We start from the raw sequence: 20,010 nt of genomic DNA on the forward strand, positions 1-20,010 counted from the left end.
CATTTTCTGTATGCCTACAGAAAATATTTCGTTTAAATGATGTGATATTGAAATAATTCTCTTCCAGCAATATAATTTTATGACTATTTCCAAGCATATTATTTTATTTCACACGGTTAAAGTAATATAAAGTTATTAAATGAAATTTAAAAATATTTCGTATACTTTCACGGTAATCATGCGTAGCTGTGATATAATTTGGTATACTTTAAAATGGCGTTAAAATATAAAATAGGAATGTTATTAACTTTAAAGTCCTGTCAGAATTGTTCTTTTAGTTAGATTAGTCTACAGATTCGATTGAATAAATGTACTTGCTTTGATCGTAACTTTACGACAAATTAATACGATCTAAAATCGAAATCGAGCGTCACATTGTCTACAAGCTCTGATAGAAAGAGCCTTCTTTCTCTAACCAATAGCGCAAGTACTTACGTGAAAATTATTTTCTTAGTAAAAGGCTTAGTAAAAGTTCAAAGTTACAAATAAGTAGATATTTTATGACACGTTACTCAATTATACGATTTACAATTACAATTTCAGAGAGCTCGTACTTAGCTCTACAAAAGGTCTTCAACCAAATTCCTAACTGAATGAAACCTACAGTAATCTGCCATCACTTGTTGTATATGCGTTTATTAGCCATGTTACATGTAAAAACAAAAGAAGAACCATAACATAAATAACATAAACATCTTAAGTTTCCTTAGTTACTCGCTAGGTATCGATACTTCACACCTACAAAACATTGTACTGTTAATGCGCTATGTTTCAAAGTTAATTTACCCGCGCTTAGCTCCTTACGATAGCCTGATAAGACTAAGAACATTTAATAGAGCGCGAAGACTGCGCCCGCGCATAACTCGACGACCACTCGGACAGACCAGTGCGGTACAAAGATATTACTCAAAATACATTTCAATTACATGTGGTGGTGTTATCAACATGAAGAGTTGTATCTTACTTAGTGTTGTTTTCATACAGTTGGGGTGGACTTACGGTAAGTAATGTTATTTTATTAATTAATAATTAAAAAGCGCGAATTCACGCTTCAATTTCAAATTAAGTCGATAATATTAATTCAGTTTCGATAAAATATTGGAAATCTTTGACATCTAAAATAGGATTTAATATTGGCTAAGACAAGGTAAATAATTTACGATCGTCTGGAATTTAAAACAGCTAACTCACTCAGTAAATTTTGCCTGATGTCAACGCACAACCGTTATATCTAGCGAGTATGTACTTTTAACAAGTTTTTTGAGTTGCGAACCAGAAAGTGCGATCTGTATAACATCATGAGCTATTTTAAACTAAGCAATGTACATAGATTAGTACCTTACATGCGCGTAAGCAACGATAATATCTACATAATCAGTCAGCATGCATAAAATGACACTTCTAGTCCTATCGTAGTCATATAAAATATAATAAACTTTTTATGTATCTACTTGGCAAAATTTGCATTTACAATACAATCATCAATACAATGTACCTATATTATACGATAATATAGCAGCAAAATAGACCCTGTTACAACTGTTTAAGGTTCCACAATGTTAGTTGTGCTTTTGTCTGTGGACTTGGGACGTAAAATATACCATACTCATACTCGATGACTTAATCGTAGATTAAAGTTACCTATTCAATTTAGACGAGATTAAGATAGGTATTATTATAAAGCTGATTGACATGTGCACTTACTCTAGACAGATCAAAATAACAAAATACTAACGTTAATTTTCAGTAACTACTATTCTGAAATAAGATACAGTCTATTTAAATGAAATGTTTTGTTTTGATTGGTCTTGATCTTGAAAGAAAGAATCTTAAAATCGGCTCTATGTACCTAAAGCAAATCTAAACATTAGAGAAATAACGTATCACATTAATTTTGTAATTTAAATGAACACCGTTAGACTCAGCTTGATTATTTAATCGATTACGTTAATTGATCGACTAATCTAATAGATTAATAATCGAGTTAAAAGTATTATTACTAATGAATATCACTTTCTAAATAACGTGATGTCATGTTGCGGTTAGTAAGTACCTACAGTTATTGATAAACTTAATGCATTTACTGCAAACGCTACCTATATGTAAGAAATATTATTATAATGGTAAAAAAAACTTAATCTTAGTCCAAATTAAATCAATAGTAGGTACATTAAGTAGTTCTGTAGCAAAACAAACACTTTACAACAAATCGATAAAATTAAATCCATTAGCATATATTTATCTTAAACAAGTCATTTAGGGTTCCGTAGCCAAATGGCAAAAAACGGAACCCTTTATAGATTTTAAAAATGAGAGGAAAACAAAGGGCAGTTTAACATTTAACTAGTCCTTAACATGTCTAAGATCAATGACAAATACATAATTAATTATTAATATATCATGCCCTAATAAATGAAGATAGTTGTTATTATTTAATTAGATTAATGCGAGTGAACATTGATGGTCATTGTCACTGATAAGAAATATCCGACTTTACGAGATGTTCCAATGTTATCAATTTAAGCGATTACGAAACTTTAGTTATACAAATCATAACAGTTATACCTATAAAAGTGACATAAATATTATGTTTATTATACTTACATACTAACTTTTGTATCATACTGAGATCACGGTCGTGAAAATGTCCACTATTATGATTTGGGCACACAATTTTCATGCATTTTTTCAACTTTGTTTTTCTCAGGGACTCTATAACTTTCTCTATTAGATACCTACCTACGACTGTGTTACTTGCAAATAATTCTTAATATTCACAAACATACATGTGAAATTGATACGATAAATAAGTAGGTAGATTAAATCCTGTAACCAATGACAACAAATATATTGGTGTGCAACCACTTAACGAATTTTAACTTGCGAGAAAACTCCTTGTTTACCTTTCGACGAAAGAAAGAATCAAACATGCAGAGTAAAACAATGCAAAAAAAAACATATCAGACAGATGGCTGTTATTTTCATTTCATGTTTCCTCGAATGTTTTCACAAATAAGGGCTGAAAACAGAGTAGGTATACTGAAATTACCTACAATTAAGGGTCAGACAGCTATTACCCTATGTAATAATAATTTAATAGAATTAGGATTATGAATATAGGAGTCATCATTATCATCTCAGCCATAGGACGCCCACTGCTGAACATAGGCCTCCCCCGATGCTTTCCATGTTGCCCGGTTGGTAGCGGCCTACGTCCAGCGCCTTCCTGCTACCTTTATGATGTCGTCGGTCCACCTTGTGGGTGGATGTCCCACGCTGTGTTTTCCGGTACGCGGCTTTCACTCCAGAACCTTGCTGCCCCATCGGCCGTCAGTTTTACGTACTATTTGCCCTGCCCATTGCCACTTCGGCTTGCTAATCTGTCGGACTATGTCAGCGACTTTACTCCTCATTTCTGATTCGATCTCGTAAAGAAACACCGATCATAGCCCTCTTTATAGCTCGCTGTGCAACTCTGAGCTTCTGTATATAAGGCCTATAGTAAAAGGACACGTTTCCAAACCATAAGTCATCATAATACAGCCTATTTTAACTTTAGCTCTTAAAAAGTGCCAGTTGATTGATCGTAGCTGTATTTCGTTGCCAATTGCGAACANCGCGGACAAAGACTCTTGTTACAATATCCAAGATATTATCAAAGATCGAAGACAATAATCTAACGGGTCCTTAAATTCAAGTATCATTTCAGTCTAATATCATTGAACATTTCAATTTGGAAGAATCGACTCCATAATTTGACCTCCAATGGGTTAGTTTAGATACTTAGTTGAGATAAAGTCGATTTTTTAAGTATGTCTAGACCCAACAATACTATAACGGATCTCAGACTTCAGTCGCAATGAAGCTTTCATTTTCGAAGAAGCAACTCACTCTTTATAGGACTTAGATTCAGCTTAGAGCTAAGCTTTTAGAGTTCTATATACTTAATAATACTATAACGGATCCTAAAATTCAAGTCATATCTGATAATTTTTTAGATTTCCTTGGACTCCAACAATGCTAGAACGGGTCCTTGTGTGAATCCTCGAGTATCATTTATTTTATTTATTTAGGACAACCAACAAGGGAAATACAAATATAAGCAAAGGGGTTTACATACATTTGTCATAAGCTAGCTTAATTTCAGCCTGAAAAGAAGGAAGCTTACATTTTTTAAGACTCAACTCCTCAATTGGACTTCGATTTGATTTAGATAGTCAGAGCCGATGATATTTTATATAGAGTTCTTGATGTTTATTTATTTATTACTTATATTTAACCGCTACATCTTTAATTAAATAGTGTCTTAAATACTCTTGAGGTTTGTCCAGACCCTATAAAAATGTGTCTGGAACACTCACACACAGATAGAGATAGAAAACACTCTATGAACACTATAACTCTATTTTCTATGTGACTCTGGCTTATTACATATTGGAATAAGTACGTCTCTTCTCCTCTTAGCTTTGGTAGCAACCGGGACTTTAACTTATAATAACAATACAGTTTTTGTTAATACATGCAGCCGGTTTGATATCACTTAATCATCTAGCCAATACGCCATGAAGCGTGTCAGACGTTAAGTCTATAAAGTAGAAATAAAATAATGAATTGGTCACACATTCGCGATGTGTTTAAATTGGATGTGATTCAGCTGTGTGTTATAAATCACTAAACATCATGCTTAATTGTTAAGAAATTTTATTTGGTAAATGCTGGTCGCAAATAATATGTATAAAAGTAAACACTGCGAAAATAGCGACATCATTTGTTTTAATACATACCTACACTTAAAGATAAAAGTACACAAAAATGACACAGAATCAACGTAAAATATCTATCTCCGAATATAACATAAGGCTTAGGTATTATAAAATCTTTCAAGCCTCAATGTTTGTATAACTGGAAAATCTGAAAAACCTACTACTTTAGAATAAAGCTCATGCAGGCTGGATCTCTATTATTGTGTAGCGAACAATTTTCATAAATTAAGGCGACCCAATGAAAACCACGTTTATCAAAATAACCGCAATTATTCAATTATCTAAACTTGGCATCTTTTTTGAAAAAAAACTCCATAAAAACAGGATATATCAATCACGATAAATACTTTGACATTGAAAATAAAAAATAAATCCTAAAATGGTGACGGATTTAAGTGACGCCTACGCTTTAGTGTCATAAACCTAATTGTACTTTTAGAAATTCACAATAACGGTAGTGAGAGCTAGAGATAATATATTCATTAAATCATTAGTGTATTGGTCACACTCAACCACAATTCAAAGTAACAACGAAGAAATGTCGAAAGTTCAAACTTGTTTAATGAGTTTATGACGGAGATATAAGGGTAATAAATATTACTGTATGAATAAAACTAGAAACTACATTAAAATACTCTGAGAAAATCTGTGGTTTATGAGTTGACTTTAGTTTAAAAGTATGCTAACTCGACTATAAACTAAGTGTGAAATACCTACTACGAGTATTTTAATACATTGCTTGACAACTTTTTAACGTGTTGAAAATGTTGTCAAAATTCCACGTCAGTTCAGTTCGTAACTACCACTGTTTGTTTTTATTAAACTGCTAGAAATTGTCATTATTGACAATCCTACCGTACTGTGCTAATGAACGTGCTAATCATTTATTGAATACTTGTATTTCTTTGAATACTTAATATTTGTATTTCAACCAGAGTTGAGTGGAAATGTAGACCAAATGTTTTATTTACGAATATGTTAGTATCTCCCTCTTCGTAACTTTGAGAATCTGCTTTGCTTGTTTTAAATTATTTAAATTGAAGTTTCCCTACCCATCTGAAAGAATTAACAAGTTGTTACTAAATTGATCATTGTAAACAATCACCACAATGGTTCTAAGAACATTTACTAGGCATTATTTCAGGGAATACCCATGGAACATAATTGAGATTGGATATGACAAACAATATTTTTCCTTTGTTTTAGCACATAACTGAAAATTATTTGCGAAATGAATCTAGTTATGTTTCCGGAACTAAAACACATATACACAATGTAAACATTGGTTCGAGTTATTTTCCTACGGTCCTCCATTTGCCTCTAGTAAGTTATGAGGATCGTCCTCCTCATCATCATCGTCAACCACTGATCCTGCAGTAGAGACTATAGTAAGAATAAGAATAATTTATTCAGCATAAAAAAAATACAGTACATAACATTAACCTACAAACAAGCTATGCTAAAGAGGCGTTCACTCAGCAATATTCGCGACATAACAAGCGCCATGTCGAGAAGCTGGTTTTCAGCGGGAACCAACACACGATGAGGATTGCGGATTGCGCGCCCTCTTGACCGAGACCATATCGAGGCGGTTTGATGATGCATAGATAGACAAATTAAAATACTCTATCACGGACTAGGCCGGCTTGCTTCGCAGACTACCAGCCAAGAAGGCGCTCAATTAAATGTCCTGATGATGGTGATGATGTCATCATCATGATGATCAGTACCTAAGGAGCGGACCACGAGATTAGAACTATTTTATCTCTCGTTTCCACCATGCAACTAGTCATGTTATAGAATGATACACAGACAAAATTCACATACTAGGTACGTACCTAATGTAAATTTTCCAAAACCTTTTATCTAATGTTGATTATTTATCACTGAGTACTAACTAGCACTGTTAAGTTAATTAAAGCCACAGTACGTTTCAATCCGCATAAAAACAACAATATTTTTGAGACTGCCACTTTTTACTGCACTTCCCATCCATATAGATAGACGCTAATGACTTTTTTTATACAGCGATTGTCTTAGGCATTATTCCAGCTAAGATTTTATCAAGAATAATAAACATTCTACATCCGCTAAACTATATAATTGACTGTAATTTATATTCATTAGTAAGCAATTATTCAAGTGCCGTTAATTCTAGACTAAATATAGCTGGAGTAAGAAATAAAGTTTATGATTCGTTCTTTTCTGCGATAGATGCTAAAAGCTTTCTTGGGTATTGATAAAAATATTATTAGATAATTTATTTGTACATTTTTTATTACATTTATATCTATGCATTTATTTTTATAGGTAGACCTTGCTTTATGCAATTGCATACATTAAGTAAATAAAAAATAACCACCAACAGGTCTCAGATTTTAGTAAAAAGGTACAAATGAAACACAGAACCGGTCGTTATGGAAATACTTTATTTTTTGTTTGAAACTAACAAAAGCTAAATTACTCTGACCTCAGAGCTTTGCTCCTATCTAAATTATCCTGAAAACTTCGACTTTCGGGATTCTGCCCCTCACGGGACTAATCCCAGCTCTTGTTCTCACCGCTGCAACTCCTGTGTAGGCAGAATCTACAGCTTGAATCATGAATGCCAATAAAAACCCACCTAGTCAAGGTCAAGTCTGACCCCGGGATAACTGTCATTGGAGTCGCAACGAAATAAATCAGAAGATCATAAGAGGAGTTCGAAGTTAAAGTTCGACTTCCCTCTGCCCAGCAATGGACTAGTAGTAGGTTTTAAACCTTCGTTTGTCACCTGTCATCCGCTTTGCAATGGAGGGAAGTCGAACCTTAATTTCAAACTCCTCCTATGTTCTTCTGATCAATTTCGTTGCGGGTCCAATGACAGTTTAACTGTCCCCCGGGACAAACTTGACCTTTATTGGTTGGGTTTTTGTGGCGGTCGAGCTGTAGATCCTGGCTACACAGGAGTTGCAGTGGTGGGAACGAGAGGTGGGAATAGTCCCGTAATGGACTAGTAGCTTAGTAAACATTGTGCAATATTTTCTTGTTTTCTCCTTCGGCTATAGCAAATTCGTCATAGTGTTGTCGCAGCTGTATAGACTGCGCGATCGATTAAATTCAGTACACCATTTGCTGCTACGCTGATCACTGCGTACAGGTCAGTAAAAGTTGCATTAATTTTATCTACACCTAAATCATTATTTTAGTATACTTAGTTTACTTGACTAGGTTTACTTCTTTATTACTTTAGCAATCTTTTGCGACTGATTTTAAGGTTTGTTTTAAACTTAAGTGGTATTTTAAGTACTTATTTCCATCTAAGTACGTATCGTACCTACCTATATGTATGTGAGAAAGAATACGTACCTATTAAGTACCTATGTTGCAGTGATATTAGTCATTTTTAACGACGTGCTTGTTTATTTACTTTTCTTGGTTTACTTTTCGAACCGGAATTTTTTATTATTTACCTTTAAACGTCCGTGACTTCTTCGCGCAATGTAAAAATTACAGCTTCATGTTTATCTGATATTAAGCTTTATTTTAACAACACTTTATGAAATTAAATAAACAATAAGAAGAAGATCCGTTCAATAGATTGGGGATTAACGTGACAAACATCTAACTATCCGTCCTCGTTACATTGCACGTGTGTATATATCGTATTTCGTAATGCAATGAAATATGAAACACATAAGCACTTTTACGAGGTTTTTGTGGAAAAATAAAACTACTATAGGTACTTAGCTGTTTATGTGTCAATCATAATATTAGTTTTAACTTTTTCTGTCTATCATGTCAATAATAGATTTGATCATTCACACCATAACAAGCCATACTGATTCGACACACTATAATAGCCGGTAATTATAATGCTGGATCTAGGGTTGGCAGCTGTCTAATATTCAGATCACGTTTTAATAAACTAAAGGTATTATAGGGCTACTCAAAAGGTGTAGTGTTCTTGAGATGACCTTTGACCATTTCTCGCCGCTACTAGGCTTTTAATATTTTATTTTTGCATCAATTAAATAATTATATTGAAAATGACTTTCAAAATACTCTAAACATCATTCAAAACATAATTTGTCCATGATTTTCTGAACACATTCTTTTAACGTTCATCAAAATTTATAAATGTTATGAAATATTCCACTTCTTTGGATTGATAAATTCAAAAAATAGGAAGATAAAACAGTAATTTTTATTATAAAATAAAATATGTAAGTAATAAATGAAAATAGGTACAAACCAATCATAACATGACCTTTTTGTGAGTACCTATAAGGCGAAAATGATTCCAATGGGTGGATTCGACCAAACAAGAATAAATGTTAATCTCAGAATACTTAAAATCGTGAGTTATTTTGACATATTTCCCATACTGAAACTGTCAATGTGCCAGTTACAACAGTTATTCTCGGATAAAAGTTTGGTTGAATCGGGTCTAAAGAGTGGTAACCCTACCTAGCATGCCGGTCAGGTTTTTCCATAAAACAACAATGATCTCAGCGGTGAACATAGTAGCATAAAGTAAGGTGCGCGTGAGTTTTTTGCCGGTGGCAATTTAGTTAGTGCACGATGCATTAACTTTTTGTTTTATGACTTCATAATGAAAGATGAGCAACAAATGAATGAGTCGACGTAATTAATTGATATATTTTTCTCGGCTCGGTTACATTACGAGTAAATGAAAGGAAACGTTTTTATTCACTTTTAAATGCGTTTAATAAAAGTAATATCTTTTATAAGGATTTTTTTTTATAATTTACTTTAATCGCTCGAGGTGAGCTAAATATACATACTTGTGTTACGAGTGGGTTCACCACAATTAATGACGGCGAGGAACGAACCCGACGCCGTATATGATTTTGGTATTTTCGAAGCAAAAGCGAACCTATAGTGTACCTACTGATATTTATCATCCTAGAAGGAATCTATTTTTCTATGAGACTGTAAAAATATCCTGTACAAATAAATATGGAACTCTCTTGACAACTTTTCTCGACTTTTATGCTCATTGCTCATAAAAAACTGTTGTTCGAGTTGTTTTCTTTAGTTTTGTCGTGATCTCTATATTCTTTTGTTATTTTAAATGCGCATGAATGCTCAGTTTAGTCATCATTAATCATCATATTCAAAAGAATAATTACAGACCTGTTGACTAAAGTCTTTAAGTATCTGCCTTTGCTACTAAGTAAAAAACTACATGAATACAATATCGGCATTAAGGAATCAGGGTCTCTAGACAATTTGATACAGGTTCGATTTCGTGTCGCTTCATTGCGTCTAAAACATTAAAACACTAGATTTATGTGACTTTATCGCATCGATAGCGAACTTGGTGTGCCCAATGCCCATGCAACTGTATGAATTATGGTACCGGCACAGTCGGTATTAAACGACAGCACATGAAGTTAAACTTTGTGGCATCTTTAATAGTAGTAATACAGGTGCTATTTTGCTACATAAATATAGAGTCAAGATGATGCCATCGACTGTTTATTGAAGAGCTAAAGATATGGATCTCCAACCCACCTGCCAAGCGTGGGGATTATGGAAAAACCCTCCACTATATTTGAGGAGGCTCATAGTCCAGCAGTGGACTGTAAAGGGCTGTCAATGATGATGATGATGAAAGATATGGAAATCAATAATTTTGTCAACTTACCAAACAACTTCAATCTTGTTCCAGGAGATCCAGCACCCGCCGGCGTAGGTGCATATGCGTACCAAGACTCAGCTGGCAATAGGTACGGTGGGACTTACGGCCTTGACGACGCCAAGGAGTACGCCTCCAAGGGAAAACCAATCGGCCCAGGAAACAGGGGCACCGCAGACCCTTGGGGAAACTTTGCAGACGCTCAAGCCTTCTCAGGAGGCTTCGGCGGAGGCTGGCCAAACTTTGCCCCATACCAACAAAACTTTCAGCAATACGACGATTTTTTCCCCGAATACTTTAACAATCTGCAAACCCTGCTGAACGAGTAAGGTCAATTAATGTAAAGGTACAGCTTCCGGTGAAGGCCTATACCTGTCGGCGTTTGGTATTCTTGAGCTTGCCTTATTAGGTAGATTTTAGAGACGAAAACCCCATGTTTCATATTAAGTACTTTTATTTTTTAGGTTCTAATATCTACGTTTGCTGCATCTATTTGAGTATTTTGCGAACCCCAATACCTAATCAATGTACATGTTTTATTACCATAATTTAAGCCATACAAAAACTTCCAAATATTTGCTACAATAAACTAACGGCTATTTTTATCATGATTTATAGCTTTAGAAGAACGTTCACATCTACATGGGAGGATGACGATCCGTTTGAGCCACTACAACGCTTGATGCCATTCAGGCCTTTCGAACCACTGAAACCTCTCCCACCCCTCCCACCCCTAATTCCATTTCAACCTCTTCCACCCCTGCCACCGTTAGAACCTTTATTTCCACCACTGCAAAGATCTGCAAGATTCCTCCCCCCGTTGCCACCGCTCGCTCCTCTGAAGCCTCTCTTTCCTCGCCTAAAGCCCTTGAGGCCATTCAAAAGGTAACCTCCCAGATTATTGAAGTGTGTGTGACCAAGGGGTGTTCTCAAAAATAACCGACTTCTATCTGCACTTTCCCTTCAGCACTAATTTCTAAACTTCTGCTTTCTCAGCGCTCTATACTATTCTCGTATTCGTGTGTGCGTCAACTCTTCGTGTGTTTCAGGGCGTTCAGTTCGAATTTTGAGAATCAGAAGTTAGCGTATAACGCGGCGAGGAAGGCATTCGACTTGACGTCGAACCAAGCCGGTTACATTCCTAATTTCACCAGCAGGTTAAACAACTTCAATTTCGGTGGTTTCCCCCCATTCGAGATGCCGATGCCGATAGGGCCTAACAGCGCGTTCGCCGGCGCCGCGGCTGGCCCGGGCTTCACGCACCAGGTGGCTGCTTTGAACCCGGAGAACCCGGTAAGACCTTTTCTCATCATTACATAATGAATTTGGAATTTACATTGTAAAAAATCAACTGTGAAGCTGGAAGTCTCAGTGTTTATTATCATAATTATTTTCATCATATAAATTAGCTGTTTCTCAGTGGACGGAAAACATGATGAAGGTGATAAGATGATAAGAAAATCTTATTTTTCATTTATACTCTTTCAAGCAAAATGTAATTTATTGTTGTTATCATTATTTATAATTACCTACCTATGTTATTCTAGGTTGGTTTTATTTTCTGACTTTACTTCAACAAAGGTGCAACAAGTACCTAATGTGCACAAACGTGACGAGCATGCATTGCTTGACTCATAAACGATGCACATTTGAAATTATCTTGATATTTAAATTTAAAGATCAAAAAACTTCCATTTATTATATTATCTGCGCTTATATTTTATTCGTGATATGACTCATTTTGTTTACAAGAGATCAGTAATTGCTGATCCAAGAAACTGCTTAAAGCTATTGCTTTTTTACCGGAGTGCCCACGAAGTATGCCAGAGCCACTACTTATTTAGTTAATGTAACTTCATATTTTTCACATAAACTATGAAGTTTATTGTATTGAAAAGAACTTGATACTTACGAGTATAATACAACCGTGATACTGTAAAACCTCTTTACGGCTGCCAATCGATTATACGATAGGTGCAGATGCCCTTCAAGAATATAGAGCTACGATATTCTTAGCTATTTCTGTATAGGTACATTTTACGGATAGATCACAAGCACGAGTATGCTTTGTAAAAGACCTTTTCTTATTACAGAGATGTAAATAAAATTCTTTATTTTAAAGTAATAGGAATCTATAAATATAAAAGCAAAAGGTCACTGACTGACTCACTTCTCACGAAATCTCAGAAACAAGTGCTAGGTGTCCCAAATTTTACATAGGGGATTTTTTAGAAGACAGGATTTTGCAAAAATTCAATCCCTAAGGGGGTAAAACGGGATACACGCGTACGAAGTTGCGGGCAGCCGCTGCTAAGGATATGTGAATACTTATGTACCGACTAGCGACCGCCCGCGACTTCGTACGCGTGGATCCCGTTTTACCCCCTTAGGGGTGGAGTTTCGTAAAATCCTTTATTAGCGGATGCCTACGTCATTATAACATCTACCTGCATGTCAAATTTCATCCCGATCCGTCCAGTGGTTTGGGCTGTGCGTTGATAGATCACTATGTCAGTCAGTCAGTTACCTTTGAGATATTATTTAGATACTAACTTTGATTTTTAATTCCAGAGCGAGCCAAACGTGAACGTAATGTCCCGCTTTGGCGAAGACGTCCCGCGAGCTGGACATGGCAAATACGTCAGCGTGTCCTCCTCATCCTTTTCGTCATCCTCGAACGTCAACGGCAAGGAGAAGACCCACAAGGCAGCCGAGACATACGTCAACAACAACGGGAAGGTCACCCACTACAGGGTGGAGAGCTAAACTCGACCTTATCTCTTAACAGTTAGATCTCAACGGTATCAATCTGTACATTGATGTAGACTTTCAGGTTGTTTGTACAAACTGATCAGAATAAAGTGATGTAATTCTTACTACGTATTTTTAGTACGATGTGTTTTATTTGGTCTCCTTTTCTATTAAATTCTTTATTGATGGTATGCCGGCTCATTCAAGTCGCCCTGCCAAATTGGTAGTGGGTTCGAGTCCCGCCAAAGATAATTTAAGCGTGAATGAAGCGATAATGATTCCATCTTTCAGTTTAGGTCTTTTGACTAGGATGAGCTAGAGATATTATTTCAAACTTTTACCAACCTCTTAAAACACTTCTACTACTTATGATCTTAGTATACCTACCTAACAAAATCTATAAATTAATACGGAAATTCCATATTGATATTCTAAGTAGTATCTCATTATTATTCGATTGTAAGTCATACGAACCTACAACGTTAAATACATAACCTACATTGCTTTTAGAAGAGTCATAAAACAGCCATTGGCACTCACAATTTGTAAGCAGCTGTTTCTGGTATCATTGTTCCGTGGTATAAAGTACCTACTATCAAAAATACCTATCAACTGAGTGACTGAGTTTCTTGCGCTGCTTCTTCTCAGCACTGCCATTTATTGTCCCGAAGCAGTGGTAGGGTTAGTACAGGGACGTATAAAAGTGCTTTTACAGGCCTACTTGCAAAAATAAAATTAGTTTTATAAGTTTTTAAGTTTAACATAACTAATTTAGCAGTATTAATACACACCACGTCATTCTTGCGATAGTGGTGTTGGGCTGCACGAAGTGGAAGTATAAAGTACAGTCCACAGCACTAAGGACCCTACAAAATATCAGCTGCTACTACAATAGATGCTGCAGTATTTAATTTGGATGTGAAAAGTCTTATTAGTAGATCTAACAATTATTATTTCTAGAAAATTCATGGCTTCCATTAACTCTACCTAACTGTGACGCCTAGATTAGTCAGCAGAACCTTACAACTGACAGACAGGAGTACAATCATAATATATGTACTATAATTCATACTATAAACAAACTAAAACAAATAACTTTATCACTCACCGTAAAAGTAATTTGTATTTTGAATCGCGTAAATACTCAAGTCATTTCACTCCAAAATCCAAATCTAATTAAATTTTACATGCTTATGAAAGCTCAGAACTATTTTATTTTCCTTGCAGTAATGTTTTTTCCAGAAAATTATAATTCCTCATGCACATTCCGTAAACGTTTGATTATAACATGCTCTTCAAGCGCGACACCTCAAGGCTGCGCGATAGCATCGTGTTTTTGCTCACGCCAAGTACGGTCTACGGTCACGGGATGAACAAAAACAATAAGACGAACCCATTAGTTTAATTTCGCCAATTTACCATCGAGCTTCATCTTTGGTGTTGTCGTCACAACCCACGGATTCGGATTACTCCTCTGCTGAATACACCCTCTGCCATCTTGACTTAGCTCCCTACACTTCTTGCAGTAAAACTCTTTCATTGCGTCATCACCTATTTTCCTATTCAGCTTATTAGTGTTGACCGGTCTGTAGTTTCTCCTTTCAAAGTCTCTACCATCCTGCTGCCACCAATTGATATTGTTGAAGAAACTAGAAGGTTTCCACTGCGAAGGAGTCAAAGCTACATTTGGGAAGACGTCGTAGTCGTCGCGAATGTTCCTGCTGACGAATACTGAGTCAGGGTAGATTTGAGCCTTACGACGTGTGTCTGGGGTCCTTAATTGAGTGGTGTCGACGGACTTCAAGCCAAGCACCACGGGCACTTCACCGCTGTCTTCTTTTTGCTTGCGACCGATGTTGTAGGACAACACGCCCGCTTCACCTGGAATTATATTTATGGGAATACAACGTAAAACAATTGTAATGCAAAAAGATAAAAGAGGCACTTTGTTTACTTCACTGCAGCGTGTAAGTTATGTAAGTAAAACAAAAGGATAATGATCGGAACTTTGATTTCAATGATAAAGGTCGGAAATTGTTATGCATAAACTCATAAATACTGATTGGATCTTTAGTCTGCTAGCCATATTTTGATCACGATTATTATTGTTTGTTTTTGTAGGTATTCTAAATGTTAAATAAGATACTTTATTATAAGACCTTTCTTATGGTCTATGAAAATTATTCAATCTCAACTACGTATCTTAAAACGACCTATGTTTTCATACCTTCGCCGCCGCCATAGAATCTTCTTCTATTGTTATTCTTCAGCCTGGTAGATACTAATATAGTATGATTAACTTCTACATCCCCATCTTCGGTGTTTGTAGAATTTGTTACAACAGAAGTTTCTTCATTACCAAAATCCAATTTTGAAGACACACATTGGCCGGAGTTGAATATAGCTGAAAATAGAACCCCATTGTTAACACCTTCGATCAAATATCGGCAATGACAATGAAATGTAACCTTCACCTATGGAGAAAGCCTATTCGGAGTTGACATTGAGGTTTTGTTATTTTAATGGAAGTTATCAAGGAAATAGCTTACAAATAAGTATACTTAGGATTTACGTGAAAATAGACTCTAGCTAGGTAATGCTTTAACAAATTAGATTGAGCAATTAACCTAACCCATTAAGGAAATCCCCGAAAGACTGATTGCGGTTTTGTCAGCCATCATTCGACAGGTAACATTAGCTAACTAATCACTATAACACGTGAATGACTGATCTATCAATGATGCACGTGATGGATCTAATGTTGGTAGTGATGATTAATATTTGATTATTATTTTTAAACCCGGTTAACGTGTATCCTTAATACAGATCGGGAAAATTTAAAGAAAAATAAAAAGAACGAAGCATGTAAGATGACGTCATCTTCTTATAATTTGAGTCCTCAAAAAAACTTACAATGAATTTATGCCAGCTTGCCAGCTTGATATTGTACACCAGTGAAGAGTAATGGAATAACTGAATTGATAAAGATATTTCCTTAAATTACGATGAATAGCTACTAAAGAGTTCTTACCGAAAATCGCAAGACAAAACGTTGTAATCCCGATCATGTTGTACTGAAGATATCACAAACAGTAAGCTACTGCTCGCATGTCAGCGGGTTTTATACAAACAATACAAATTGCACTAAATGATGCCGCGGAAAACGCAATTACTGAGGGTACACCAAGACAACACCTAAGCCGAGAAAAAAAAAGGTGATGCCATCATTATGGCCAGAAAACATTAGATGTGGTGTCATGAGCAATTAAAAATACATAGGTACTGCATGCGTTGGTAATACCTACCTACTTACATACACAAAAGACTTCTTATGCAACAATGTCTAGATAGACTAATAAGAAAATTATAATTCAGCCAGTTTGAATAACCTAGATGAGGGATGCTGGGATAGTCTATCCCAGCTGTTAGTTTGAGGGCTCTCTACTCTACCTCTAGTCTCAACTCGGGTCTCTGGGTTCGATTTCAAAATAGATTTGTAAGTAATCATTAATGATAAATTTACTTCCAGTAAAAGCACACAAAAGTGTTTTTTTTAGATTTACTAAAATAATTTCAAGTAATATTTTCATTCAAGTTAAATATACCTAGCGCTATCTGTTGCTGTTAACTAAAATCTAACTCTCAGTTTAATGCTTTCTCAAGAGTGTAATTTTTTTAACACTTAGTACAAAATAAAGAGTATAGATGGCGCTAATACGCACTTAGAGTAATTCATTATCAAAATGGAAGATGGCACTGTGCACTCACATTTTGAAGTTATCATAGCAACAAAATAAAATAATGAAAAAATTAAAAAAATAATTTACAATTATTTCATTACTATAATCTTTTTACAGGTTTCTTCCTATTTTGTATAGGATGCACACTTACACTAAACTTTGTGCTTACACTATGTCTGTGTCACCATCCGGATCCATACTCACTCAAAGGTAACATTAAATTATTTTAATGTTTTATAATATGTAATTTGTGAAGCAAAGCAAGATTACTTAGCGACAGGTCAAAATAAAATAGTATACAAAATAAAAATTTGAATGCAAAAAATTGCTGCGCCCAACGTGGGGCTCGAACCCACGACCCTGAGATTAAGAGTCTCATGCTCTACCGACTGAGCTAGCCGGGCTGTTGAACGATGAATCAAAATTACTCTATAGTTACAACCATTATTGTCCTAGTTTTTATTTGGTTTAAAATAATTGTAAACAGCTTTGCTTGCATTTTTAATATTATTTTGATCTCAAGATAAAAAGTGAATACCATAAATACAGTTAAATATGACGTGTAAGGCTACAAATTATTTAAAACCATTACCTAGTTTTTCAATGATACAAATATTACCAATACTTTAGCGAACGAGTAGAACGGGTACGGTAGTAGTTCATTAAATTTAGATAATGTATAATTAACTATTTATCAGTAATATTTATAACGGCATGAATGTAACTTAAGTAAATATTTTTCTGATTACACAAAACTGTCGCCAAAGACTATTTAAATTCAGAAAAGAAATTCAACAGTCAGCAAAGCACAACGTTATGCTAACTGCGAGATAGCGGTCTATTTACTCTTGCATATTGCACCGGCCAGATCAAAGACGCAGGTCTCCCGAGGGATGCAGTCGCGGAATGCAGCTGAGTGCAGCGAACTTCTGTATCTGTTTGATATTTGGGCTTTCAAAGCTATTGAGGCATGTAAAGACGATTATACCTTATATGATTTTTAAGACACATCATTTAATCCCACTAATTAATATAAATGCGTAAGTTTGTATGGATGAATGCATTTTTTACTCTTTCACGCAAAAAATACTGAACGGATTTTGGTGAAACTTTACATTATTATTGTTAATACATCAGAATAATATTTAAGATTAATTTATAACGATCCGTGTTAAGCTAAAGTTCACGCGGGCGAGGTCGAGGGCAATAGTATAACTTAGGAAAACGAAACAGTAATAAATACCTGTTACAATTTCTTAAGCAAATAAGTATTTGACTGGCAGTGCAATTGCTATTACACTATCATCAGGCAACACAAAGGTAGCATTTTAAATTCCTCGTCTTACTTACTGGTATTTATTTCCCGTAAAAGCTTACTAAGCTTAGGCATAGTCCCATAACAACTACCATAAAACCTATGGTACTGCGATATGAAAATGGAAAGTGGAGTGGCAAGAAAAAGAAAAGTTGTGGAGTTCTGGCAGGAGGGCGACGCTTTCAAATTACCAAGACGTGCGCCAGTTCCCGGACCGTTTTCCCGGTTATGTACAATCACACACGGAAACATGTCACATACGTGATATTTTCGTTATTTAAATGAAACCCGTGTTCAATAGAATAATTATGGGGTTTACACTTAAAACCTGTAGCAAGGTCCGCAGGCTGCAAAACTTGCAGAAGTTGGCTTGCCTCAGGTATTTACACAGTGGTAACAACTTGCGGAAGTCAACTTCTAACAATAAGTTAGTCTAAACCTCGCATAAGGGTCTAAGCTGTCTCATGATCGTCAATCAACGCTTTTAATCGCGGAACCGATTAATTTAATCGATACGACCAAACTTATGGTCTTTGGATTTTTGTATGTAGGTTGGTTGATATGTCCTTGCACAATGCAAATGTGTCGTTTAATTCGAAGTCCAAAATAATAAATTTTTGTCACGAAAATAGTGAATTAAATTTTTAGTTTGCCCAAAAACAACATTATTAAAGTATTTTTCAACTACATATGTTCACTGTACTTCGTTGCCAATAAATTGGAAATGTTTCACAAACGTGCAGCGAAGTGTACAAGCAATAGCGTTGCAAATGGCCCCGCTGCAATCAGCAGAGTGCGGGAGTGCTTCGGAACTGGGTGATGAGGTGCACTCGCGACTCGTATTGGGAGGCGAATTAGCATTACATGCTCTGTAGTAACTATAATAGTACATAACACAGTTAATATAATATAACAGCTTTCCAGTGACTTGGCCCACTTTTAGCTTGGTCGACGGGCCAAGTCGCTGGTTTGAATTTTTAAATTAATTTTCTTGTAGTGACTGGGCCCACTTTTAATGTTTTTTTAACAAAATAAACACCAAATCAACAAAAATCTACTCTAGAGTCTTAGAGGTGTGCCCAGTCACTGGAAGAAAAAATATTTAAAGGTTCAAACCAGCGACTTGGCCAGTGGGCCAAGCTAAAAGTGGGCCAAGTCACTGGAAGACTCATAATACTAGATACATAATATTAAAAAGCTGAAGAGTGCTTGCTTGAACGCGCTATCTCAGGAGGTCGGATTTGAAAAATTCCTTCAGTGTTAGATAGCACATACATATATCGAAAAAGGCTATTAAAGGCTATTATTATTATATTATCATCCGTCACGCTAAGTCAAAAAAATCTATTCCATGTGGATGAAATCGCGGGCAGAAGCTGTAGATTATAATAAGCAGGTATTACTCGTATATTTGTTTGTCACCAATTGTCACCAACCCCTACTCTTCCCGCGGGTGTCGTAAGAGGCGACTTAGGGACTACACATCAAACAGAGAATGGGCAGCAGCGCTCTCTGAAAAACATCAATCTTTTAAACTGCGATCTCCAACCCGCCTGCCAAGCGTGGAGATTATGGCAAAACCCTCCACTATAGTGGAGGAGGCTCATAGTCCAGCAGTGGACTGTAAAGGGCTGTTGATGATGATGATGACTCGTATAATTATTATGTAGTAACAAATAAGTACTGTAGTGGTAATAATAATCTCAAGAAAGTTCCCATCACTCGTCATTTACCTTTTAAATATTTCCGAAATATAAGTTCTTTAAAGTAACGAACGTAGGAAATTGCTAAAAAACA

At 35.6% G+C, this 20,010-nt stretch overlaps 2 protein-coding genes and 1 non-coding gene across 4 annotated transcripts; 1 reads left to right on the forward strand and 2 right to left on the reverse strand.

Annotated features, from left to right (window-relative positions):
• The first annotated feature begins 827 nt into the window (after nucleotides 1-827).
• LOC114363574 (uncharacterized) lies at nucleotides 828-13,299 on the forward strand. Of its 2 annotated transcripts, none has more exons than XM_028319335.1 (4): nucleotides 828-1,000; nucleotides 10,441-10,732; nucleotides 11,457-11,700; nucleotides 12,979-13,299. In XM_028319335.1, exons 1-4 carry the CDS (start codon nucleotides 946-948, stop codon nucleotides 13,171-13,173), a joined length of 786 nt encoding a protein of 261 aa, XP_028175136.1. In that variant the 5' UTR covers nucleotides 828-945; the 3' UTR covers nucleotides 13,174-13,299. The 2 variants fall into 2 exon arrangements, with proteins under 2 accessions (XP_028175136.1, XP_028175137.1); XM_028319336.1 differs by having other exon boundaries at nucleotides 830-1,000; nucleotides 11,562-11,700.
• A 973-nt stretch (nucleotides 13,300-14,272) lies between these two features.
• LOC114363603 (uncharacterized) lies at nucleotides 14,273-16,365 on the reverse strand. The gene is made up of 3 exons (XM_028319374.1): nucleotides 16,190-16,365; nucleotides 15,386-15,562; nucleotides 14,273-15,039 (listed from the first exon to the last, which is right to left on the reverse strand). The coding sequence occupies exons 1-3, from the start codon at nucleotides 16,224-16,226 to the stop codon at nucleotides 14,555-14,557; spliced, it is 699 nt and encodes a 232-aa protein (XP_028175175.1). The 5' UTR covers nucleotides 16,227-16,365; the 3' UTR covers nucleotides 14,273-14,554.
• Nucleotides 16,366-17,229: 864 nt separating this feature from the next.
• On the reverse strand, nucleotides 17,230-17,302 carry TRNAK-CUU (transfer RNA lysine (anticodon CUU)). Its single transcript has one exon. It is a non-coding gene; the product is annotated as a tRNA-Lys (tRNA).
• Between the last annotated feature and the right edge of the window lie 2,708 nt (nucleotides 17,303-20,010).

This window comes from Ostrinia furnacalis, unplaced genomic scaffold (assembly GCF_004193835.3).
Source record: "Ostrinia furnacalis isolate ACB-3 unplaced genomic scaffold, ASM419383v2 OfSCF7173, whole genome shotgun sequence".
NCBI lineage: Eukaryota > Metazoa > Arthropoda > Insecta > Lepidoptera > Crambidae > Ostrinia > Ostrinia furnacalis.